The sequence below is a fragment of the Typha latifolia genome, chromosome 15, assembly GCF_019914945.1.
Source record: "Typha latifolia isolate L0001 chromosome 15, TyphaL0001v2, whole genome shotgun sequence".
Taxonomy (NCBI): Eukaryota; Viridiplantae; Streptophyta; class Magnoliopsida; order Poales; family Typhaceae; genus Typha; species Typha latifolia.
In genome coordinates this window covers 2,880,157-2,906,414 of record NC_133100.1, presented here as the reverse complement: position 1 = coordinate 2,906,414, position 26,258 = coordinate 2,880,157, and the positions used below count along the sequence as shown (strand labels likewise).

The 26,258-nt window shown below is 36.4% G+C and overlaps 1 protein-coding gene across 2 annotated transcripts in view; it reads right to left on the bottom strand.

The window, feature by feature from the left end:
• Positions 1–183: 183 nt before the first annotated feature.
• The window catches only part of LOC140801675 (uncharacterized), a 73,837-nt gene continuing 47,762 nt past the window's right edge, over positions 184–26,258 (bottom strand). For both annotated transcript variants that reach the window (XM_073156897.1, XM_073156898.1), the window contains 30 exons: positions 26,068–26,171; positions 25,689–25,984; positions 25,525–25,609; positions 19,255–19,563; positions 18,781–19,170; positions 18,371–18,689; positions 18,103–18,261; positions 17,858–18,021; positions 17,580–17,760; positions 17,222–17,491; positions 16,917–17,123; positions 16,055–16,109; positions 14,716–14,846; positions 14,019–14,537; positions 13,111–13,932; positions 12,784–12,860; positions 8,259–8,712; positions 8,061–8,147; positions 5,210–5,365; positions 4,936–5,120; positions 4,313–4,849; positions 4,037–4,214; positions 3,427–3,569; positions 3,207–3,333; positions 2,815–3,036; positions 2,338–2,694; positions 1,433–1,591; positions 1,058–1,342; positions 687–974; positions 184–577 (listed from right to left, as the gene is read on the bottom strand). In XM_073156897.1, coding sequence (XP_073012998.1) covers positions 813–974; positions 1,058–1,342; positions 1,433–1,591; positions 2,338–2,694; positions 2,815–3,036; positions 3,207–3,333; positions 3,427–3,569; positions 4,037–4,214; positions 4,313–4,849; positions 4,936–5,120; positions 5,210–5,365; positions 8,061–8,147; positions 8,259–8,712; positions 12,784–12,860; positions 13,111–13,932; positions 14,019–14,537; positions 14,716–14,846; positions 16,055–16,109; positions 16,917–17,123; positions 17,222–17,491; positions 17,580–17,760; positions 17,858–18,021; positions 18,103–18,261; positions 18,371–18,689; positions 18,781–19,170; positions 19,255–19,563; positions 25,525–25,609; positions 25,689–25,984; positions 26,068–26,171 — 7,140 coding nt within the window. In that variant the 3' untranslated portion in view covers positions 184–577; positions 687–812. The remainder of the gene's footprint in view (positions 578–686; positions 975–1,057; positions 1,343–1,432; positions 1,592–2,337; positions 2,695–2,814; positions 3,037–3,206; positions 3,334–3,426; positions 3,570–4,036; positions 4,215–4,312; positions 4,850–4,935; positions 5,121–5,209; positions 5,366–8,060; positions 8,148–8,258; positions 8,713–12,783; positions 12,861–13,110; positions 13,933–14,018; positions 14,538–14,715; positions 14,847–16,054; positions 16,110–16,916; positions 17,124–17,221; positions 17,492–17,579; positions 17,761–17,857; positions 18,022–18,102; positions 18,262–18,370; positions 18,690–18,780; positions 19,171–19,254; positions 19,564–25,524; positions 25,610–25,688; positions 25,985–26,067; positions 26,172–26,258) is intronic.

The following is a 26,258-nucleotide window of genomic DNA, read 5'->3' as shown; positions in this document are numbered from 1 at the left end:
TTTAGGCTCCCCCAAAAAAATCTCCTTCCGACCTAAAGCCTCTCCTCATTCCAATTGGTCATCAGCAGCTGACATGTACAACCATATTGGTCGGCCTGGAGAAGTAATCAGCTGAATCCTAAGCTAAGGAAAGGAACTGGATAACGAGTTAATGACACCTTTGGAAGGAGAGGAGTAATAGGATTCTTAAAATCAGAACCACAGGCATCTACTGGCGCCCTCGAAGCAGTGTTACTTTTGCTTCTACTGTGTATATTCTAGAGTTTTAATATAACAATCATATTTTCGTTTATTTACAGGTAAGACAATAGGTCACTTCTCTTCCCCTTCTTACATTACTCACTAATGTGTGAACTTAGATAATGCTAGACTTGAACAACATTTATTTAGAATTACATAACAGCTTTACAATGTTAAATATAATCCTCCAAGGAGAGGCGCATAACAAGACTGCAAGGCTTCAGCTGCATCCTTGAAAACAACAGCATGCCTTACAATTGTTGTGTATATGACCAAATACGGTGCTTGGTTCCAATGATAGTCATCGGAAAAGTAAGTATAAGTTGTAATCTCGGACCTGCAGAGTGGAGATAATATCAATTCATCAGTGAAGTACATTTTCAAGACAAGAAAGCAAATTAACAGCAGGACCAAAAGGTCAAAAAAACAACTATGTAATGTCATACCTATGCCATGACAGGAACATGTAGTTAGTATGTGAATATGTTCTTAGTGACCAGGGTAAAAGAGATACCCCCCCTCAAAAATTGAGTTTTCAGGTAATGTTTCATCAAAGCTGCTCCTACTTTTGATCAGGGTTGGCTATCAACTGTGCCAAAGGACGAGTCCAGATGAACCGCCCTTTGTTCATCTTGAACAAAACAAGCACCAAAAACATCTTTTGGGAAAACTTCAGAGAAGCCAACAGTACTACAGGGGCTATATGGTCTTGGTACCTTCCTTTTTTGTAAGTCCTGTAAAAAGAACAGTGGCACAAATATGCATATACTTCATTTTGGTGAAAACTGTACTGGAATAGCAAAGATCAGATAATTACCTTTGAAGAATAAGGTCCATATGTTTTCAACGCTTCCTCAATGGATGAATAAATTTTCGTAACTTCTTCAGATCCAGAATTGCATTTAATCACACGAAAAGCTTCTTTATCAGTGGATCTAACTTGCAAGTGCAAAATAAGCCTTGAAGGTAACAATCCTGGGCGATCTTTCTTCCCGGGTCCCAATTCCATTGTCCAAAGGTCATCCCACAAAACATCCCACAAAACTGAACAAGGATCCCTAGCAGGATTGAACTTCCTTTGACCTAGAATATTTGTTGGTTGCTGAAATCAAGGATGAAATTAGATGGTTGCCTAATGCGCTGAAAGAGAATATCAAGCTAAAAGGCCTATATAAAATCTGAACCAAATTACCTGCAGTAGTATAACTCTTCGATGGGTAACTAAAAGAATCTTTCCTTTTGGAAGTGTAAAATGATCTTCATAGGCATCTGATAATGCGAATTTTCCTCGAACTTTAAAGAGGTCAACTTGCCCAAGAAAGCTGCCAGATTCAGCTAATTGTAGGACAGCCTTCAGAAAATTAAAAGGAAAAAAAACTTTCTTATTAGCTTTTGAAGATGGCCAAAGGATGCAATAAACATATAACAATATAAAAGAGAGATGCAGATGTTTACAAGCTCCACGCAGATAAAGCTTGCATCACTTGTCATTGTACTTGTGTTCATTAGCACAGGTAATGAAAGAGGCCTAGTTATCGGCTTCCTGTTTGACCAAGGGCTCTAGAGAGGGTAAATGAAAAGTGAAGGTTGACTGACACTGAATATTTTGATAGCCATAAATAATTATATAAGTGTGTCTATCCACAAACAGTATTGCTTGCTTTATAAAAGAAAAGCTGAAAGACATAATATTGTTCACAAAATCATGTTAAGGTCCTTAATTCAATACAAATATAAAATGTTACCTTGGCTCTAATGAGCACTATGGATGGCAAACAAATAGAAACACAACTAAGAGTTGCTTAAAAAATGACAAACTTGTAAAATTTAATGGAAATTAAAAGGTATTAAAAAGATCACAATTGCTCAACAAGGTAAGAGCTAATTGTCACCCTCCATCAATGACAACTTAGAAAGTTACTGAGGTTTTTGGATTAATTTTCTAAATTGGATGAAATTATTCATCAGTTACTTTCAAATGTCTAAAGGAGGAATCATAGAACTAAAGGATTTTCATCTTTGAAGAGATATTGGGAAAGAACATGATGGGAGACAAGCTTTAGGAATAGGAACAAAACATCTAAAATTGTTCATTACCTGTCCTTCTGCTTTGTATTCATTGTAAGGACGGAGCAAGTTATCCCCTCCAATTACTCGAGGAAGTCGCTTACGAAGCAACTGCTCTTCAGCCATGATAGCAGATGATATCTTCATTCTTACTGCATTTGCACCTTCAGTAGTTTTGGATAAAAGATCAAGGACCCCACTCATAGGCTGAGCAGCGGCACCAATTAAACCCTTTCCCACACCTTGAACAAAGCCCTCAACACCAGTAGACTTTGCACCCTCAAGGGGCTTCGTCAATATGCCTGTCACTCCTCTAAAAAGACCCTTTGCAAAAGCTCCTCCTCCCTCTCTGATAACATCACCAATGTCTTCCACACCTTTGGTATCCTGGCAAAAACATTATCAAGGATGAATCAATTAATGGAAAGCATACAAAATTAAGTTATTCCAATCTCATGGTTCAGAATCTATATGATGGTCCAGCTTAAAAAAAAATTTCCACAAAACCTGTTTCTGTCGGCTCTGAATAAATTTCTTGTCCATGGATAGAGCAGCAACACCTTTACTCATGTTACTAAGAGCACTACTAGCATTGCCAAGAATGTCAACACCAGAAAGTAGTTGAAGAGGTTGGCTAAGAAGATCCTTTTGAATGTTGGATGCTGCAATATTCATAAGAGCACTTCGACGCATGCATACTTCCTCACAAAATCTTTGAGCAATACGCACCTGAATGTATATGAGAACTTTAGAATCATCAAGCCAATCTATTCAGAGAAGGTTATCAAGGATTATCAGATATAGATTAGTATCTGGAAATGAGGTATTGCAATGAACCAAGTTACTTATGCATTGGAATTATATACTTAAATAGAGATCACTGGAAATAACATCCCTACCGGCATATGCTCCATATTCCCCAGAGCAGTCATTAAAGAGGACCAGAATCCAAGAACACCTCTTGGGCGTTGAGTTGGAGACATTGTCATTGATACTCTGAATCGGATCTCTGAGGTGTTAAGAAGCCTAATGGTGTAAAGGCATCATATAAGTAAATGCAGAAAAGAAGGAACTTAAAAATATCCAATAAAGTTCAGTAAGACAGTAATTCATGCGTACCCAATTTTTATGCTTGGATCCACTGAAACAGCAGCGGATGGAGAGCCAAACACCCTATTAAGTTTTACTTGTTGAAGCATCTCATGAACACGCCATATAATTGGTTCATGGATGTTGACCAAAAATACAGAATTATTTGGAGCCTACAAAGAGAAAAAAAAACTTATTAATCTAAATATATTGATACATAGGAACTTCTTTGAACCCCTTAAAAAGTTCTTAGTTGAAGATCCTCAAAGAGAAAAATGCATATGTACCCCTCCAAAATAATGATGTTACTAAGATGCATACATCTAGAACTTGCAATATACTCCTTTAGAACTTAAAACACATGCACCTATATATCTCTTAATCACAGTAGAAGGGCATAGGACCACCTTCAAACATGTGTAATTCGCATAAAAGTGATCTGAACCATAACAGTTCACACATAGCATGAACAATTTTAATGTATATAATGAAAATTTTCTTCTATATATTGATGTAGGAAAAGAAACAACTAATTATCACTATACACAGGCAAAAGAGAAGAAGATACAACAAGTCCATTGGTACAGAAAAAGTTCGATGAATTCATAGACCAAAAAGAAACAAGGAATAGTCCATATACCTGCAAACCTATATATGGATATACGCAAAAATCTAAAGAATTCTTAGTTTGCATGGTCATGGAGAACTTTATAACGTAGTCAAGCTGATCCCCAACTTTCTGTGGTCTAAACAGAACTGGCATAGGAGTAAACGGCAACTGATTATCTAATTGGATCCAATGCATCCGCAACTTGAATCTGCCAATAACAAACAGTATATAGGTAAGTTGAGAAAAGCATCTAGATGTAGTTAACAACTGCCTAAGGACAACTGTACAAATGATCCACCACTTTACCTACTAAATTCAGATCCCAATCCAGATGAGTAAGAAAGAAAGAAATTTTGTACAGACAAGTATAGGATTTCCTCTGGCATATGATCAATAATAGAGAGACCCACTTCTGCTAGCTCAAAAGTAACATGATTTTCATTATCCACTGCTAAAGATGACTGACTATAGTCAGCCTCTGATGGTTGAAAAATTGGTGATGGAATTTTTTCAAGTATCAACTTTATATTTTCATTTTCCGGCATCCAATCACTAATTCGGCTGATGCGCACCTTCCCCTCTTTAAGAACAGTAAAACGTAAAGCCTTGATGGGTCCACCTGATGCTGTTGAAATAGGTTGATGATCCATGATTTCATCAATGTTAAACTTCTTAGAACTCGAGGGGTCAGTCCCATCAACTATGACCTCCAATAAATGTTGTCTACTAAGATCTTCCCAGAAAAATGAAGAAGCAGAATTAGGGGCAAGAATGTGCCATGAGTCATCATTACCATCCACTTGCCGAAACCGTACAGGCAAGAACATTGAACGATTTTCAATCCTGCTTTTGAAAAGTTAGAGGCTTCCTCCAAGAAAAGGAAGTCAAGGTTTAATTTAAAGATTGAAATAGGATGATTTTTGTAATACCTGTAAGGGCTTGAACATGAAGCAAGTTGAAACAAAACTTCATAACAAGAACTTTTAGTTCCACCACTTACTTCTACTCTGATAAACATGCGACTGTCTCCTGTATCACTATTCAGGCCAACACATATGACACCATCACTTTCAATGCTAAATGGCATACTCCATTCGTATCCATCCAACCGTAACTGAGTATAAGACAACACAGTTAAGCTCGAAATAAATTGACACAAGAATGAACAAAAAAGTAAAAGAAATCTCAATTAGTATGCCCAACCTTCAACAATTCATTTCTGACACTGGATTGCCATTTAAATAGTTTTGGATAATCTGCTGGGTGTAGAGTCTCCTCCGTTTCACTTTTACACTGAGACAAAATAATGCTGCGTGCAATCCTATTGATAAAGAGGGTGTGTGGTAGAAAATGAACAACCTGCATATAGATTGAGAATGGATTAATTCTCACATATGAAGCACAGATGCAGATAAGAATATGGATACAAGAGGATACGGCAAGACAGATACATAGATACGGCGAATTCTTAGAAGCAGGATACAAATACGATATGCGTATGCCAATTAAAATAATATATTGTCAATCTATTGTCAACCAATATAACATATGGTAAAATAATAACACCCCAGAAATAATAACATAAAAGGAAAGAAAGCTACAGATTTCATATCTACATGCCTAAAACTTAACAATAATTTTGTAAAAAAACTGATAAAAAACTCAAAAACACTGAAACCTAAATAATCTACTCATTTACAACTAATTTAAATCTTTAAATGGCTTTCAAATTATATGTTTAATTTATTATCAAATAAACAAAGCTATCATGAAGAATTGTGATGATCATATATACATATAAAGTATATATCTTATATTGTTGCTTGGCAACAACAAAAGAAAAGAATTAGATAATCAAGAAATGTATAGGAGCCATATCCCACTTTATTGGAACTGTATCAGAAAATTAAAATTAATTTTTTAATTCGGATACTCCTCTAGCCATATCCGATACGTATAGAACTGTATCAGAGTCCAAAATGTACCGAATACTGATACAGAGGGGTAAACAAAGTATCCGTGTTTTATAGTTTCTCAGGAACATATATAAAAAGTTAGAAACTAAGATGCAAACAATGAAGATTAGCTGAGTACTTATTTATTTGGTATTAATCCAGTTGCGGAAAAGATGAAAGATTACATAAATACTTGGATAGAAAGACTACTTATCAAACATGTGATGCACAAACTACTCTCTGGAAAAGGAACTATGCAGCAGTAAAAGTAATGATATATAGTCCAGATACAAGCTTCTGTAGAACTAAAAAACTAAACTGCCTTCAGAAAAAACCTATGACATGACTATATTTTAAATTATTTAATATTTACCCATTTCATTCAATACAGCAATAGTTACACTATCTTATGTTTCAAACTATCAAGAAATTTGCCAACTACAAAATGGCTATAGCAAAGGACATCTAGGAAACAAGAAGAAACTTAAAAGAGTACCCACAATATTGGCTGTTGAGTCCTACATTGGAATAAAAGTTATAATTTCAAAATTACCATAATTCTTGTTTTGCGTTCAACTATATATACCAACCGAATAAAAGATTCTCGTGAAGGTACTACATAAGGAAGCACTAATTACTATACTCTAGCTTTTCATCAGACTTCAAATAGAAGTGTGGTAAGTGTGGTTTAAGAGACAACTTGTTTATCTCATAAGGTATATACCTATTGGCATGTCTTGACATTAGTTGCTGCAGTATATAATGGAGACAGATAAAAATGGAGTTGAATTAGAGTAAAAAGAAACTGTTTTGATGCTGACCAATTGTTCGTAGGAACTCATAGAACACTCAGCAACAAAAAAAAAGATGTTATTACAGTGGCAGAAAAGCAGAAATAGGAAAGGAGAAAAAGAAAAATTAGTAAAACAAGAAACTACTTTGTCCAATATTGTAGGATCTGAAGTTCTGTGGTTGTTCCAACAGTTCACAGAAGATGCTGGCACATAGATATCACAACCATCATGTGTCTTGACATAATCATATTATAGGGTTGATTACACTTTGACTGTCTCAACTATAGGCTATTTTCTCTTGCAATGCCTCCTCTTTTTCTCTACTTTTGATCCCTCAAGGCCTCAACTATTCAAAATGATCATAACCACTGATAATGCAGACAAAAGTTACAAAATGACTATTATACCATCTAAGAAAACAAAATCCTCTAGGTAATCAATTGAACACCTTCCACCCACAATAAAAGCACCCATTCCCACAGCAACGTGTTCACCATCGCTGAATATCATGACAGCCAAGAGGATCGGATAATGGTGGTAGTGGGATTTATGTTTAGGGAATTAGGGCTATAGTTTGGGAGAAAGAGAAGGAGAACAACATTGAAGTAAGGGGTTGAAAAAGAGGGAAAGAGTTAAGAATTTTTGTGGAGGAGAACAAGGGGTTAAAGAAGGGGCATTTTGTTCTATAGGGTCATATCTAGGCATTGAACAAGTTTCTGTTAGAAACCCTAATGGTAAACTAACAAAAGGATTTATTTGATGATTTTGAATAGTTAAAGAAGATCAGCCTATAAAAAAAACAAAAGGGGTCATGTGCTGCCAAGCCTCCATCACCAGCCCCTTTCCTAGTCTAATCTCATTGTCATGCCATGCCTGCACCCTAGTATTTCTCTCCCTATGGGAAGAGAAAGATCATAAGATAAAGATCCACTATTAACTCACTTATCAGATCTACATTAAATGAAAGTGTTAATTCTCTAAAAGCTTAAGCTTTTAGAGAACAATCGTTTTTATCTTTTATACTCTAATATTCATCCTCACTTTTGGGCTTGAAACATTTTAAACAGCCCACTTAAATGGGTAGAAATTTTTTTCAAATGACAGATAGGCCTGGCAGGATTCAAATTAGGACCATGTTAATTCACTAACTACTTTAAAAGGTTAAGTTTTTAAGAGTGGTGGCTTTTGTATTTTATATAATAACAAAAAGATCTGATAAAACTGGTCTAAGATTGACACAGTATAAGACAGACTAATATTAGAGAGAGAGAGAGAGAGAGAGAGAGAGAGAGAGAGGACGAAAACCTTAGTCCTATCAGAAGCCATTTTAAGTTGTGCTGAGAGCCTGTAATATGATCCATCAGAAGCAAATGCTTTGACATCAATATGTTCCTGCATAAAATCGCAGCTCTTTGTTATAGCCTCAGGTTTGTACAAGTTTGAAAATTGCAATCCCACCAAATCAACACAGTAACATGACACATCTTTGTTATGCCTGGTTACCTTGCTTTCAAGCTCAAGAAACGAAATTCCTGGGCTATAATATCCAGAATGATGAACAGCTACGGAGATACCAAGACGTGTTGACGTGGAAGTATCATTCCGAGATTGGAATGGCAAAACCCCAGAGCGGTTTATATAGTCTTGTGGTGATAACATGACACAATTTGGACCGAAGTCCTCAATGACATCCAAAATCTGAATATTACTCCTTGAGCTGGTATTTCTTCTGTCAAAAGACTTTGATGAATGTTTCAATGCAAACTTTGCAGATTTAACTGCTCTAGTAAGTAGGACAGAGTCAGTATCAGCATTTTCCAGAGGTTCCACCTCAACAATACGATAGGATAGTGGAAGTGAAGAATCATTTTGAATCCAATATGGGACAAACAGTCTCACGGTCTTGGGTGCTGCATCAGTCCCCCCAAGATCATGCTCAACACTCACACGCAGCCTCCTGAAAGAAGTTAATCCAACATGATATTTTGGTCAAAGTTCAATACAAAAATTACACTGGGAAAATAAGCTAATACTGAATAGACTAGTATGAATTCTACCAGAAGGTAAATTAATTGCAAATTCAATACGCAGCCAGATTTTGAAGAATGATAAGGCTCTCCCAAAAGGAAATTGACATACACAAAATTGTTGCTATTGCATGCTCTCAAAAAGATTAAGGCCTCACTTGAGCAATTACCCTGAAAAGGATATTCTCTCACAACTAATGTACATTGTTTAAAGCAAGGTTTGTCACGCCCCGTGCCAATCTACACTTATCGTCCCAGTGAGATACTGGCACCTAGGACAGGATTTGCAGTTGGCAAAGCACCGTTCCAGCCCATGCCGACCAGCATGGGTATAGTATAGGGACTCCGTGAAACCTGTTTAGGACTTTAGGTAAGTCAAAATGGGTCTCTTTGGCAGCGACTTTTCCAAATAAAAAGTAGAGCTAATGAAAAAATAGAGGAGAAACATAGGAGATCTAGGAGGAATTTAAGATTTCTTTCATTATCTTAAGTATCTCCCTTGTTTTACACTTTAAAAACTAATTTGAAGTGTACAAAATAATAGATTTAGAAGTCTTTCTACACATTTTGGTGTTAGTTCTACGAAAAAACTCTTTATAATATATAAAGCAAGGAAGAAATTTGATTTCCACCCTAATTTGCCGAAATTTCAAAACAAATCAAAATTAATATGTCAAATTCATTCAAATTTGATCAAAATTGGCATAGGAATATATCAGGAATATGTTAAATTAATTCCATGAGTTGATTTCAACAAAGATTTATAAGTTTTAGCTAAAATTTTAACATAATTATGAATTATTCAATAATAATGTTTTTCCCTCAATTTTTTTGCTCCCATTTAGTTCACAAAAAGTTGCTAGATTAGTGCCTCTGAACTTGAGAAGGAGCCTCTTCTTCCACAATCAACAAGAGGCATACCCCACCATGCAAGGATTGTCATGCTAGTGACACGAGGCATGCTGATCTTGGTTCAAGATGGTAAATATTGCTGCAACCATGGATGGTTGTGCCGACCAGCACTTTGTCGTGCTAGTAATGGCACGACACTTGGCACAGGGTGTGCCAATAGCACACCCCTGTGCCATCCGGCATGGTCGCGTGGCAGACATTATGCCATGTAGAGCCACTTTTTTTAAATTTTTTCTATTTTCATCGATCATTATACAAACCAATTGATCAATTAGTCATTTAGAAGGCTTAGATAAAATTGATGATAATGAGACAAATAATAATAATAATAATAATATAATAATAATAATAATAATTGTGATAATAACGAGACTGAGTCTAGTGACGATGATGATGGAGATGAGACATGTGTCCCTGTTATATAACATTCTCAAAAAGTATTATTTTTACAGAGAATTTAACTCTGTAGGTAGCCAGACATCAGGAGAAGTGCACCCATAGGATGATATGAGTTCATCATAATTACCATCATATCATTCACACCCACCAGAGTTAGAATCTGCATATGCTTATGATGTATTTTTGTACATGTTCAATATTCATATCATATTATAGAAGAATTATAAAATTTCTATTTGTATAAAGACTATGTGAGATGTTACAACGAGTAATACTATTAGTGAATGAGTTTCAAAATTTTTTGACAATATTTAATGCAACATTCTCGTGTTATTCTTGTGCCGGTAAATAATTTGATCTTTCTCGTTATTTTACATTCAACTTGATATTAATTTTAATTATTAAACTATTATCAATTAATATTATGTGTTTAATTATATAATAAAGTGCTCAATCGTTAATATTAATTTTAATGAATGTCTTCAATCATAGTATGTGTTACTTTATCTTGAATAAAATAAGTCATTTATAAAAATAATCTAAAGATAAAGCATTATAATGTAGGTCTTAAACTTTTAATACATATATTAGAACCAAAAATCAAAGATTGGCATACCGAAAACTCAAAAACATCTTTTAATAAATTAAAAAGTTTATTAAAAATATTATAAATGCATGCCAGTGGAACACAGTGGTGTGCCAAGGCGTGCCAATGGTAGCACAATAGGGCAGGTGCCATTAGCATGGCCATCATTAGCTACAATGTGTTATACCGAGCCACTATGTTGTTATAATCTTGACATACCGAAAAAGAATCTTTAAACCTTACTAGATCCTTTAAATAGATATTAAGAGACATATTAAAGTCTTTCAACAATATATATTAGTGTAACATATGCAATTGGATTCTAATATCATGCTCTTTCCAAATTTCTTTTATATCCAATGTTAAACCAAATAACTTCAAGGAAACCAAAATTTCCCTTTGATTTTTAAAATTTGAATTATGTTGATCAAGCACCAAAATGCAAAGAGGTGTCAAAATAGATGAAAGAAGGCCGAAACTAGATTTCCTTAAAATAAGACCCGTCAATTTTAATTGAACATATCGATGAGTCACCATTAAGGAGTATCGAGATACTCCCCTTATATTAGTGAACGATACCATCGACCAACGATGGCCATGCCACATGCAAGGACTGTGCCGACCACCCACCGACATGGCACGGCACGTCATGTGCTGCGGCACTTGCTGGCCGTGCCGTAAGAGAAGGAGAAAAAAAAACGTAAGGGATACTCACTTCGCTTTCGCCTTCACCATCGTCGTTGCCGATCGCTGCTCGACTTCGCCGTCGCCCGAGCTCACATCCGGATCCGGATCCGGATCCGCAACTTAAGTTTTTAACCAATAACCCCCCCTCTTTCTCTCTCTCTCTCTCTCTCTCTCTCTCTCTCTCTCTCGATCTTTCTTCTTCCTCCCTCGGGCTAGGGCACCACACGCGACTTGAGCGACGGTGTTCGGCGACGGGTAGCTCAACAACAAGGTCGATGGTGAGCGACAAAGCTATTAAGAGGGGTGCCGTGTGGCAACCCTCGTGCCACATGCCGGTACGTTGCCGGCACGGCCATCCATGCTATCGACCAATGCCAATTGGGTTAAAAATCCATGTCACCATGGCCTTCCATTGTTGTATTACCTTCGTTAGAAGAAAAGAGACTTATAGCTAGAGCCTTATAACATATAAGCATGAACCGCTAACTGAAGCATGTTACTTTGGTAAGTGCACCAAGAATTACATATAAGGTCAACATTTTGCATCAAATTAAATCATTAAACTCCCAGCAAAACATGTGGCATCCACATCGTTATAGATAAACTACTTGAGTAAATAAGTTCAACCTTCAACCTCGACTACAATACATAGCATATATAAATTGATGTGCTGAGTGCAGACCTAGTTTGGTCAAAAAATTGCTTCAACTCACAATAATCCTTGTCAAGGGGTGAGAGGAAGCAGTGCTATTGAGTCAATTATGTCAGAGATGATTAGAGGGCTTGACCTTTAGTTCACAATATCAGGTTAGGTCAACCTCACCCAGTCAAACTAAAAATACTGCCCTGTTCTCACTTGTCTCAGCAAGCGAAACCCTACTTTCGGCAAGGTCACCACTGCCACAGTAGTCGTTGCAAGAGGTCAGTAATCTGTCTTAAACTTTCAATGACAGATGTCCTGAGTCTCCTGACTGAGTAGCCATCAAAACAAGGTGACAGACCTTCAATTGTCACACAGGATGGAACATCGAAGGCAATCAACCAACACGGTGAGTATGAACAACTCCCTTGAATTGTGCTAAGTTGCTAATTACCTATTAGCATAATACGAAGTGGCAAACCTATGCCTATCTGTATACTTAGGATTCTTGTTCTCTTATTTTGTAAAGAAATAAATCTGTAAAGAACGATTTTATCTTTCTTCCTATTTTATCTGTAGAGTTAAGATGCTAATTATACGATTAGGATTGTGTCCATTATCGTCGTCTTAACAATCTCCCACCCCTCACCACCCCCACCCCCCCACCCCCCCTTTCAGGAAAAAGAAGCTATTCCATCAAATAGAAATTTGCAATAAGAAAGTTGAATGTAAAACATGGAAAATTTTGCACTAGAGTATATGTCAATAGATTCAAACCTGTTACTTTGCTTCTGAACAATCCAAAATGACGATGCATGATCCGTACCTACTAAATCCATTATCAAAATTGCATCCTAAGGAAAAAGATATATCAAATTAGATAGGCATAGGTGCACTAAAATTACCTAAAAGGATATGGTGATTCCTACTTTCTACTGTCATAAACAATTTTTGCATAGGAAATAAGTGCTGTGTCAAGAATATGGCCCACTGTGACCTCATCAGATTCTTTGTTGCCTCTACAACAAGAAAGGTTTGAGAGCTCCAAAGTAGGACTACATAAACATTGCTGCAACTATATAGCTATTCGAACTAATGTCTTACCTTCTCTAAAACCCAACCACCTTGAAGAAAAAATGTAAGGTAGATTGATTTTCGAATATCTGCTGAATAAACAAATGCAGTTCCACCAGATGACACAACACCATGCTGCCGTTCGACCATATTACCTTCAGGTGATCTCTGCCAAATAGCATATTCAGCTTCATAGGGAAGCTTGTTTTCCAACCTAAGAGTTGAATTAATTGATATTTTCCAATCATAAACAGGAGCATTTAGTTCAGTGTGAAGAACTGAAGCATCAATTCCAATACTTAGCCAGAAATGCTGTTTAATAATAACAGAAGAACTAGAGTAACAAAGCATATCTTTCTTCTCGAGTTGGTCCAATCTAAGAAAAGAGTTCTGTAACGCAATACTTGAATGTTTTATAGTGCCTTGTCTAGAAAGTTGAGGTTGCTGATTGACAGATTGGTCCTTGCCAGAACCAAAAGTCAGCAGTTGGCCCCAAGAGTAATGCTCCTGCATGTTTTCAGAGTAAGGACGAATTTGCAGGCACATGTCCATATCTTTTCCCATAGCTGGCCATGGCAAAACTGCAGATGAGTTTGGATTTAGTACAGCAATGATGCTTCTCAAGATATCTCTATTTTTCTCTGGGAATTGTTGTCTTGTACGTATCCAACGCCTTCGCCGCACAAAATCTAGAGGTGATTTGGAAGACGACCTTGAAGAACTTGGAGGCCATTTTAAGCTCTGGAAGTCAGTTCCATATGCCCATCCATCACTATCAACATACTGAGCTCTCTCAATTTTCCAGGGTGATGCCCATCGCCAACCAGATGGTAGAGGAGGATCGAAAAACTCCTTCAAAATAGAAGAGCTTCTTTAGCTTAGAAACACAACACTTTCAATATAAAACCGCTTGAAAAGTAAAAAGTGATAATTCTTACGATTGATGAGTACGAAAAGTCCCTGTTACTCCAGCGCCCAGGATCATTCACACGGGAAGCAGCTGACTTGTTACCCCAACCAGAAATTGGCTGGTATCTCTGATTTTCAAAGATCTCTTCTATCACCGTGGTAGAACTATTTGTTTCCAGGTTCACAAGAGGACTACCAAGCACAGTGGCAGGGCAGACAGACACTTGAAGAATGACATCAGAATCATTTGCAATAACAGCAAGAGCCCTAAGGGTTGCATGCTTCTTGTTGTTCCTCATGGTAACTTCGAAGGCCAAGGGGTTCTTGTTTATGGATTTTGGAACAACTGTTAGAGGCAAAACTGAGCTAAAGTTCTCCCAAGGTCCATCAGGGCTAAGTCCAACCCAGAAACCTACATCTCTATCAGTAGTTCTGCTATCTATACTGTTTTGGAAACACGTATCAGGATTCCTTTCAATATAACAAGTAGAAACTACCAGAATACCATAGTCTCTTCGTTCTTCAATTTTTGTAAATTGACCACGAATCTGTATAAACATTTATTCATTAATTCAACAGAAAAATACTTTGGATCAGTCAAAAATGAAAAAAAAGGCAAGAAAAGAACAGAATTAAATTACTTATAAGATAATTAACCTTCTTCCTAAGAGGATATTTTGAATGTAAGCTGTATAAACCTTTCTGACAGGACCAAAATAAATTTACCTTCTTCCTAAGAGGATAAGATGCAAAATGCCTCGCATCAACTTCTCTATGCAGGTTCCTTATTGAAGCAGCCCGTTTCAGTGTAGTAGTGCCACGACCAATAGGAATAGACAATGCACCAATAACTTCACCTTAAATGTTTCAACATTAGTGCAACATAAGTTTACATTGTATATTTCTTAAACAATAAGATCACTTGAATAATTAAAATATCAATATCTTTCATCTCCAACATAAAACAATAAAATGTTCTGGGATCATTAGTATCTGAATCAAGCATGTTAAAGTTGGATTGCTGATAGGCATATAGTTACTTAGTACAACATCCAACATATAAATATAACACATAAGAAACATATGGATTAAAGTTGTATTACAAATCAGTTACAAGATATCCCAATATTTGAATGAGATAACTAACATGAGTACTATATGCATCCAGTACATCCATAATATATATTCAGAAAGAGTCATTTATATCGATCACAGCATTAGATACATAGAATTTCTCATGACAAAGGTGCCAAAGAATTTTAGTTATATTAACGATTTCATCTACAGTTTATATAACCCAAACATACATAGCAAAGAGGAACATTTGTCCTACATGGTTTTGTAATATATCCAGTGAAATTGGAGAAGAAACTGATTACAAAGCTACTATTAAGAATATGCCATTATGCTGTCATATCACTTTATTTAAACAATACTGATACTTCTATTTTGAATAGATAAAAGATTCTTTAGACGTAAATTGCACATCGGGTGATCTAGACAGGCGCAAGCACATAAACTTCAAGAACAGCATATCACAAACTGAAATGAAATCTATGCAGGTACCTTTTTTCTCTCCTTTTCCATCATGTTTTCTTTTCATCATTTTGTTACAGTAAAATGTAATTTAAAGCATCTGACTCACCCACTGCTGATTCTTGTTATATACCAGTACGTGAAATAAATTTAGCTCATAAAAATCAACCTCTTTGGAATTAATAACATAACTATGTTGATCCAGAAAACAGTAAAGGCATGATATCTACAATATATTGCAGTTCATGGTCTCTTTCCTATCTTGTCATCAAAAGGAACCTGAATACCTAATCACATACATTGTGATGCATATCTCTTCCTTAACATACTGCATAGGACTACGGAAATACAAAAAAGTTCACTCTTTCACTTATCACTTGGACAAATAAATATTCTAGAAGTTTTTCTGTCGATTGAGAGGACACAAAGGGCTGAATTAACTAGATAGAAATAGGAAAATTTACTACAAGGAAACTTAATATGCTACACCAGAATATATTACAATTAAAATCTAAAGTCTGACTAGTACCCTTTCCAGCTTTTGCAGAAAGATTTGTGACCTCGACTTCCAGATTAGCTGATCCCTGAAAAGGATGAAAAGAAGACACATGCAGTACTGTTAATATGTCAACAACATATGCCAGGCTAACATGACAAGAGAAACCAAAGAAGATACATTTACATTTCTCAAAACAGTATAAATAATTGAAGAGGACTTAACGTTAAACCTGATTATTAGATTCATGATAATTATGACGAAAGGTAGCTAAATCCACAGAAATAAGATTAATTGATGGATAATAGTAGAATTAATCCAATTCACATAAGATAGGATGGACAAGGAAAATTCATTTCTGGAACTTATTCACAGCTGCAACAAAAATTAATTTAAGAAGAGAACATAGAAGAGGAAAGGAGAAGATAGGTAGTAGGTAACTAGGTATCATGAATTCATGATTCTACTAGCTAATTTCCCCCTAGTTACATCAACATAATAAACCTTGATGTAAATTTTCTACAGCTAGAAGGACTCCAAACTAACAAATAATGCTTAGAAGTTAGAACTTCAATTAACACAATATCACTCTAAATAGAATTAGAAACTCGCCATGATATCAAGTGCATACTGCCTTACCAAAAGGAAGGATTCAAGTAGACATTCAGAAGCTTTTTACAAATATGGATATTAGAACAGGTTCAGTATGGTTGTCTTTCCAGAAATCAAATATAAAAAGATAACTGATGATTTTGTAGTTCAAGTGACAAAATAGATCAGAGGACTTTATGTTAAAAGAAAATGATACATTTTGTGATGAACTATATTATTAGTTTATAACATATCCACAAGGTTTGTAAGTGCAAGGGTATTAGACCAAGTATCAAACAACTACCTTTTCAGGAACTTCAAATATAAAAAGTTCATTCCACTTTGCATAGCCTTCGCTCAAATCACTTATTTTTGATATCAAAGGTTGTACACATCTTGTCCTTGCACTCTGAGGAAAGAGCTTATACTGATCTGAGACGTTACTATCAATAAGCAAACGCAAAGCACAGAAATACTCATGATCATTTCCATCATCTATAATGGGCAGACCCTGCAATAAGCAGCAAAAAAAAGATCATGCCTAGTTTTAGATACTTATACAAGTTCTACTATAGTCTAACTAAAAATTACATGATATAAAAGTATGACCTTGGACTCAAAAATCTGTATGGCAACATAATATCGCGTCTCCCTGAAATTGGGCAGCACGTTTAACTTGTCTAAAAACCTGGGAGGCGGCATCAATAGTGAAACCTGACTCTCATGCTGTAATAACTGAACATCATTTGAAGCTTGCTCCACTTTCCTCAGATAAACATCACACCCAAGTTTATTTTCAATAGTGACTTTCTGAAAATCATCTTCATTCAAAGCAGAACAGGATAGATCATCATTTGGTCTTAAACTTTCAGTAGATTCCTGAAAAATTATATTCATGTTAATGTAACATGCAGAATTATAGAAGTTCCAAACTTTCATTCTAACACCATGAACATGTAAACATTACCTCATTCTTCTTTGATGACTTGTACTCTATATCAGCTTGTCTGTTCCAGGAAACAATGGTTTCTGTCAGGGTTTCAAGATTGGCAGCACTGATATTGAGATTTAGAGGACTTGTTGCAGCAACACGAACTCTCTTGACAACTTTTGAAGATGCATTCTCACTGGTATCATATGTTTCAAGTCTAAGAGAAGAAATAAGAAAAGTTATTGGAACTCCAAACTGGTTCACTTTTGAAATATAATATAACAGATAGTTTATAAATACTACTATGGAGTTACTTGAATATTCCATCGAATGGCTCAATAAGAGGCTCCCACGATTCTAGTTGTCTATTGAATGTGGAAGAAGCAATCGAACAGACCAGTACAGCATTCATCGCATCAAGTCGCCCATGTGATGCAACATTTATACTTGTAATGGTTACATCCAATAGTGGTGTCATCTGAAATATATAAAAAATGTGGTATAATTGCTATTGTATTCTTCTCACCCATAAGAATTATACTTTTGGAAAGTTACTTACTGTTCTGCATAAGCTATCGAGGATACTGAGTGAGAAACAGCCCAACTTAAATTCAGCAGTTACATTCTCTCGTGTTTTAGGTTTTATATAGTCACTTATGCTGTATGCCAGCCGGGGTGATGGTTTTCTGTGATCAGATCGTGCAAGAAAAGTGCTTACCTGCAATACAAGCATTACGTAAGAGAAAAATTATGAATCTTTAACTTTAGCTCCTTAGCAGAGTAAATTGTACAATCCAACTTATGCTTGAAGCAGTATTGCCGAGGACCTGATTTTCAACTTTCCAGATGCTCCAGCAGTTGGAACCTTTTGGATTGGCAGACATCGAAATAGGATCATCAGAAACATTTGCTTGGTTAACCAGATCTATCCTAGGGCAGCAAAACAAGTCCTTTTTGGGGACTTCATTGGTTTTTGTTATTACACATCCCAGGGAGGCATAACCAGGAGGAGGAATTGGATACCAAAAATATGCATCATCAAGACCCTTTCTAACTATATGTGCAACTTTTGTGAACTGCACAGGTCTTGCAGATATCATTGAATTATCACACTTGAACACTAACCCAAGAGAAGGAGGCTCCAACCTAAGGCACAAAAATAGGGAAAGCTTGTGAGTTAACTTCCTCAAGAAATAAAATTTGTGAATATAAAATGCAAGAAAGAAGCATAGCCAACCCTTCCGTTATACAATCACCAAGTATAGCAAAACCAGGACGTGCTAATGGTCGCCATACAGAAAGTGGTCTTCTCGACTCGCAACCTTTATCCAGCCAAATTCTCTCAAAGTGTGGTGTAGACATGTAATAACTGCTTGTTCTCGACAATGATCTTACAACATCCCATCCAGATGTACTATTGAAAGTACCTACCTGGTGACTGCTCTGTACCTTTTCGACAGAGGCATCTGTTGCAAGATCATTGCTGTAAGAGAGATGCCTAGGATTACGAAGAAGAATCTGGTGCAAGTTGAAAACTTCCCCTTCTAGTGGGCACTCTATTGAATTATGAGCATAGAATGACCCAACAACATTATCAACATGCCAAATGCTGAATCCAGTGAAATTTCTACATATGGAATGAAATAAGTAAGTTCACAAATAAGATTACTACTCCATGGACAAAGAACTGAAGCATGAAAGATGAAAGTACCCTAGATTTGATGAAAGATAATATACGCAATCTGAAACCATTGTAGATGTTACAAGATCAGAACGGAGGCAATAAACAATGTGATTTGGAGGTGGTTGGTTTCCAACATGCGCCACACACCCTAAGGCAGAGTAGCCGGGTGGTGGAATTGGCATCCAGATGGAGCAGTCATTGTCATTTGATGATTGTGTTTGTCCACTGAATTCTTGAAACTTAGAGAACAAAGCAATGAGCTTAAAACCAACAGGTTTTCGAACACGACCATAGGCATTACTCACTGCAACCACGACGTGTGAAGGTGGTATCGGTCTGCAAAATACTTTCGATATCAACTTAACTTTAACTAAAGGAAAAGAAAAACAGTGAAAATAGTATGATTTTGTCACTACATAAGGCAAAACCAATAGAAAACAAGAAAATATAATAACTCAGAAATAAAAAAAAGAACATCAACACAGAAAAGCTTAAATTTTAGTTTTTGAAAACATGAGAACAAAATGATGACTAATGATGTTATTATGTTCCTAATCATAAATTCAGATTTTCATGCATCTGAATTCCAGATGCAGTTTACTATATCTTATATCTACTCTTTAGTACTAACTGAAATTAAGTACTTATTGTACATTAGAGTTCAACTCCTAATAATATGTATTGCCTTAAAACTTTTGAGTAGACAGATGTAAACGGCAAACCTGCCTATCAGCAAACAAAATTTGATCATTATCCAGAATATATAGTATAAGTTGAATCTTAGTATATTTAACCTAGAAAATAAAACCAATCCTGCATGTAATATTTTTCGTAAGGACTGATGATGTCAAGGCAGAAGTCAAAAGAACTTTTAGGAATAGACTTAAAATATGCAGCACTTCTTCTATGCTCATGTCACACCTTTCATTACTTCTTTAGGAAAAGCCCTGCAGGAATCACATATAATGAACTCTCACTGTTAAACAAACTATCAAGTGAAAGTTCAAATTATGAACAAGCTTTGATTAGAAACAGGTGGTACATCTTCTTACTCAGCAAAGAAATTTTGAATATACTTTTTTGAAATATCATTTTTGGGGGGAAGGGTTAGAAGAAACTGAAATGTCCTAGAATAATGCAAGGCTTTTCTTAATCATCACATACGGCAAGTAAGGTATTTAGCAAGTTAAATGAAAGAAAAGAATTAAAACAATAAAGTTGGTGGAACTTGATGAACAATAAATTGATTTTGTACTGTGTTGATGGGTATAATTGTGATAAGTAGGACAAGGAAATCTGAGACCATTACAATTCTCAATGGCAATTGAGATGTAACAAGAAAGAGGAAGAAGTAGCAAGCATTTCTGAGTCACTTGGTATATAACTAGTCCGAATTGGAAGCTTAAGTTGGATCAACCAACAAAATGGTAAGGAAAGTATTATGTTGAGGAAAGTAAAATAGACGATAGAGGTAAGCAATCTTGCAGTTACTTTCTACCCTTTCATTTTTCTTTCCTTATCCTCTGTTGTTGCAGTAGTTCTATGTTTAGCTGAGGTTTTTGGTTAAGAAGAAATGCTTATCCTCTAAAAATAATGTAATAAACCTTCTATTGTTCTATCTCTTCAAATCCTCAAGTTCAACCTGTTGTCATACTAATACAGTCATCTTCTTCATACCTCCTCCCTCATCCTACTATCGGACAGGATGCTTAGTTCCACTGATTTCTTCCAATTAACTAATTGGTCATTTTACGGAAAAGGCAGGTCTGATTTTGCACGATTTGTTAATAGTTTAGAATGTAGGGTTTGAACTGCTAATTCACTTTAGAGATTGTTAGCTCCACTAGTACATCCTATTCTTAATTTCCTCCTTATTCACATGTGGAATATGATTGAAATAGGAATAGCAATTCCTATCTGTTATTAATAAAATGAGGGATTTATAAAGAAAAAGATGAGAAGATGTTAGTTTTTATGAGATTATGATAAATACCTTTTGATTTGATATAAAGTAGATTGATGGGATATATATCGAGGATAAATTGATAATTGGGTTAACGTGTAGTATAAAATGTAATTTTTATAAATAGTATTTGCATTCTTGAGTAGGGGTATTATGATATTTAGCTATTATTTTGGACTAAGAAATTATACTCCAAAATCAGAAAAAAAAATTATTCCTAAAATGAACAGAGGCTCAAGGATTTACAAAAATTATCTATATACGTTGGTTGTTACACCAAAATGTCATTCAATTCGTCTACAAAAAAAAAAAAATCACTCTTTTAATATCTACTCTGTCAACAACTAGGACTTTCCAAATTGGGGTTCTCCTGATCCTTCCTCGGCTTTATCTTGTTTCGTATGTGATTAAACATGGTGTGTACAACAGATAAGTGTCAATATACAAAGTTCCTTCATGCAATAGGGATCAACAATCTTTCAATAAATTTCAGTTAGTTTATTCATGCTGTTGTCCAATTTATCAAGGAACTTGAACAGCTAAATTTAGATGCATTAGACTCTTTGACTATAAAGCTATCAGACTAATAAAGTTCCATAACTATGTTACCAATACATCCTAAAACAAAAAACAATTGATAACTTCACATGCAATACTTTTCCCATTGTCACCAACCACTGTCCAAAACCACTTTATATCCACATGCAGAGATCCTGAGAAATTGTAATTATGAAATGATTATCAGTGATCTGGTAGTTAATGCTACTTGCTCAGGATAAATCTTCACAAGTAACAACTAATGAAAACCTTTTGTTAGCCTGTTGGAAACCAAAAAGTTACTGCTAGTCCCAAACTACTTTCAATCAAGATATAGTGGTATTGACTGATACTTGACCATGTCAACCCTATATCGGGGCATTTTCGGGTCAGATCTTGTCGGATCTAATCCAAATACTAACTTGGACATAGTATTTCCCTTTTCCGATTCCCCCTCTTTCTGCACATGAACATCAGAATCCGATCAACCTTAGGAAAATCTGACTTGATCATAGGTTAGTATAACAAATCATAAGGTAGATCCAACAAATCAGAGAGAGATACATCATGTTTGGAGTTTAATTTTTTCTGCCCTCTTCAGTTTTTCCTATGAACCTTTACATAACCACTATTGAGCAAAAGTTGCTGCGGCCGCTGCTGGCAGCACTGGTGCTTATGACCACTAACCAACTTTCTCCACAGATTCACTATTTGAGTGGGAAAACCAAACTCTCTTATATTTCTGCATTTTATATCATTATTGTAACACCCCAATTTAAAAAAAAAAACCTGACACATGCCCCGAGCACGTGCGTTAAGACCCCGGCCACCTTCCCCTGTCCTCTATTCTCCTTTCTTCTTCTTCCTCTTCCCTTGCCGTGCACGCCACCCTCCCCACCTCCATTAATCCTCTTCTTCCCCTCACCGCAGCCATCCCAACCCCCATTTTTCTCCTCCACCTCTACCTCTCTCCCTCTCCTCTCTCGCGGGTTGTTGACGCAAAAGCCAACGAGCCTACCTTACAACCCCTTCGGTAAGCCCTCCTACCCCCCCGCCATTAATTTCAGTAGATAACCTCCCTCCTCCCCTCTTTCTCTTCCTTCCCTTTTACTTGCCCATCGGCCTCGTGCTACGCTGCCGGCCTCGTGGCTGCGCCACCGGCACCGCAACCGCGTGGGCTTTCCCTCTCCCCGTCTGTCTCCCTCCCTCGAAGGAGATGAGGGGGGAGATAGGTGTTGGTGGGCTGCAGGCCACAACCCACCACCTGGATTCGGGGTGGGCTGCAGGCCGCAGCCTACCAACCCAACCCCTTAGTGGGCTGCGGTCAGACCGCAGCCCACTAACCCAAATGTTGGGTAGGCTGCATACTGCAGCCCACTAATCCAACATTGGTGGGCTGTGGTTGGGCCCCCAGCCCACCTTAGCCCACCAAGGCTCCTCTTGCCTCTTGCCTATTGAGCCTAACCCAATACTGGCACCTAGCCTATTTGGGGCCATTTGGACCCTATAACCCCATTTATTTATTTTCACCTGATTTATTAGCCTAACCACTCCCCTATGGACAAATTATTAGCACTTAATTAGTGTGAATTTTAGGATGACATAGAACTCACCCTATGGGACCCTTGACTCATGTATATGCCTAAGCATAAATTCTCTAATAAGATAATTAATTATATTAGTTCGCTAATCTTACGTATGGCTTTACTTGCGTGAATTAATAGGACTGACACTGCGTGAAGAAGATTTTGAGATTCCGAAGGAGCCGGCTAGCTGAGGAGATTTAGTGTACTATGGAGACCCCCAAGGCGAGTAGAGTTGATATAAGTCTAGAATAATTTAGTTACAGTTATTATACCTGTCATGACACTGTAGAAAATGTTGGTATTAATACATGTATCTAATGTACCATGATATATCTTAACATGTGCAGTTATTGATAATTTACTCATCATGATATTATGAGAATGTTAATGTTAGCATAGGCATTCGTGTAATGATGCTCTATATGTATCATGTATGATATACTCTTGCATAAATATATGTTGTGAATATAGAATGTAATGATCATGATGACTACGATATGCCTTATACACTCATAGACACTGCACCACTTCCACCTATCATTAGTAGTCGGGTTCTGACTAGGCAGTGCCCTTACTCACTCAGCCCAGGGTTAAGAGCAGAGTGTATCTTATATGGCAATACTATTAGCGCCTACACCTGAGGTCAGGAGCCTGTGGCATTCAGGTAATTATACTGCATAGTCAAGACAAGATTATGATGATAGAAGAGCATGATTGTGAGGCGGGGATATATCTCTAGTGGTACCCGACGACGTAGGGTTAGGGCGTCTGTTGATGAGCCGAGGGCTCTCGATTCTCCCGCTGAGGACGGTGATGATTTAGAGAGAGTAAGATATGGGCTTACGACCGGGGTCCTTAGTCTGATGGCCACAGATAACCGGCCACATGTAGTGTCGTCATGCATGTGTAGGTGGCATTACCGCTAGATGTGTATATATCCCCTCTTGATGTATAAGATGATGGATGGTTATGTAATAAATGATTTCTTGAGAGTATTTACCCTGTCTGGTGAATAGCTCAGTGAGGTATGATAAATATGATTAATGCCTCGGTGGAAATGAGATGACTAAACTACTCTTTTATTTCTGTGCATAACATGTAAACACTATGATTGTGATTTGTATGAATAAAAGATTGTAGTAAGCTTTATATCTGTTGGACTTATCCTAATACGTTTAGGAATTGGCATAATTCATGATAGTGACGTGTAATCCTTATTGATTGCATTGATTTAGTAACTTATGGTAAGTCATTTAAACAAGCGTATTGTTATTGCTAGCAACTATAGGCATAGATATGCACATGTGATTTTATTGTTATAGATTGTATGGATCCTACTCCCTCGGCTGTGAGCTCACCACCTCTTGGTGGCATTATTTCAGAGCTAGGGGACGCAGGTGCGGGTAGCAAGAAATAGCTGCCTTTTTATTTCAGTTATGTCTATTAGTTGTATTGAGCCCCTGCGAGGGCATTATGATTAATGATTAATGATGTATTTTAGGACTTTACAGTTTTATTTTGGATGTATATTTTAAAGGCTTGTTGTGGCATGTGAAACTTGTATCCGGACTCTTATGGTTGAATTTATTTATGGTATGAACTTGTGATGTTGTGTGCCTTGTGAAATCTTATTACTGATAGGTTATGTGACGCACCGCGTGGGGGGATTTACCCACGCAGTTTACAAGTGTATTTGAAGGTATGGGTGTTTCAATTATTTTAGAATCTTATCTAATTAAAAATAGCTGGATACAGCAGCCGATAAGGCATTATGACCGACACAGCTGATACATTATTTTTGTTTCTAGCATCCAATACCGATACCAATATTTAGAACCTTCCACACAACATCTTTCATGGCCAAGATATCACTCTAACAATATTGGAGGACACATCTTTGATAATTTATTTAGAAGTCTTCAACACTCCTACGCTAAAGATCAAGCTGCAATGATTTAAAGGACACTATAAAATCATATTCACTTCTACTACATCGATATTTAATAATTTTTTGAAAAATTTCCTCAAATGAAACATTAATCATTCATGCAACTTAAATAACCTTCTAGACCGAGTATATATCTACATCATATCATAGAAATTAAATTCAACAATCGTTGGATCTACTAATAGTTCAAAGTACTACCAAAGAGAAAATTAGAAACTAAATCAGTCCAAAATAACTTATAGATCTTTCTGGTGTTTGCTCACCGTGATGTAACACAATCACCCAATATAGCATAATTAGGAGGAGCTTGGGGCCTCCAGAAAGTGAGGTTGTAACCAGTTAGGTCACCTGCAGAATACTAATAAAAACACTAGAAACAGCATATAAAATCATGAGTAAAGAAAGCTACAGTAGAGCCAATAGTGACCTTTTGGTGATACCCAAACTCGCTTGAAGTTGGTACAAGAAGTCAGTGGATCTATATTACCAAATTGTAACGCTGCAAGAGCCTGATTTTGCAATTTAAGTAAGAGAGAAGCAACAGTAAGAGAAAGGTGGATGCATATGTCAGTAGATGCCAATGAAACATTTGTCTTGTCCTTGGCAGATGTATATCCTCCTGAAATATCAACTGGTTCTAGAATAATGAGACCTGAACCAGCCTCAATGGTGAGATCTTTGACAATTGATCGAGCCCATACGTCATTTTGTTTCGAAGCATACCTGTTTATATTTCATAGCGAAATAATTTCAGGAATAAAAATAAATAAATGAATAAAACAGTTATAATCAGGTAAAACCCATACATGAAACTGAAGTCCATCTTCGCACGAAGAAGCTTCTCAATGTCCCAGGTATCATCCATCAATAATTTTGAACTCTCATAGAAGGTAAATTCAGGGGATACAACCTAGACAATGTATACAGAGCATAAATCACCAACTATATTTGACTTTGAAGGTTGAATAAAGTCAATAAAAATTAACTTTTAAAGAAC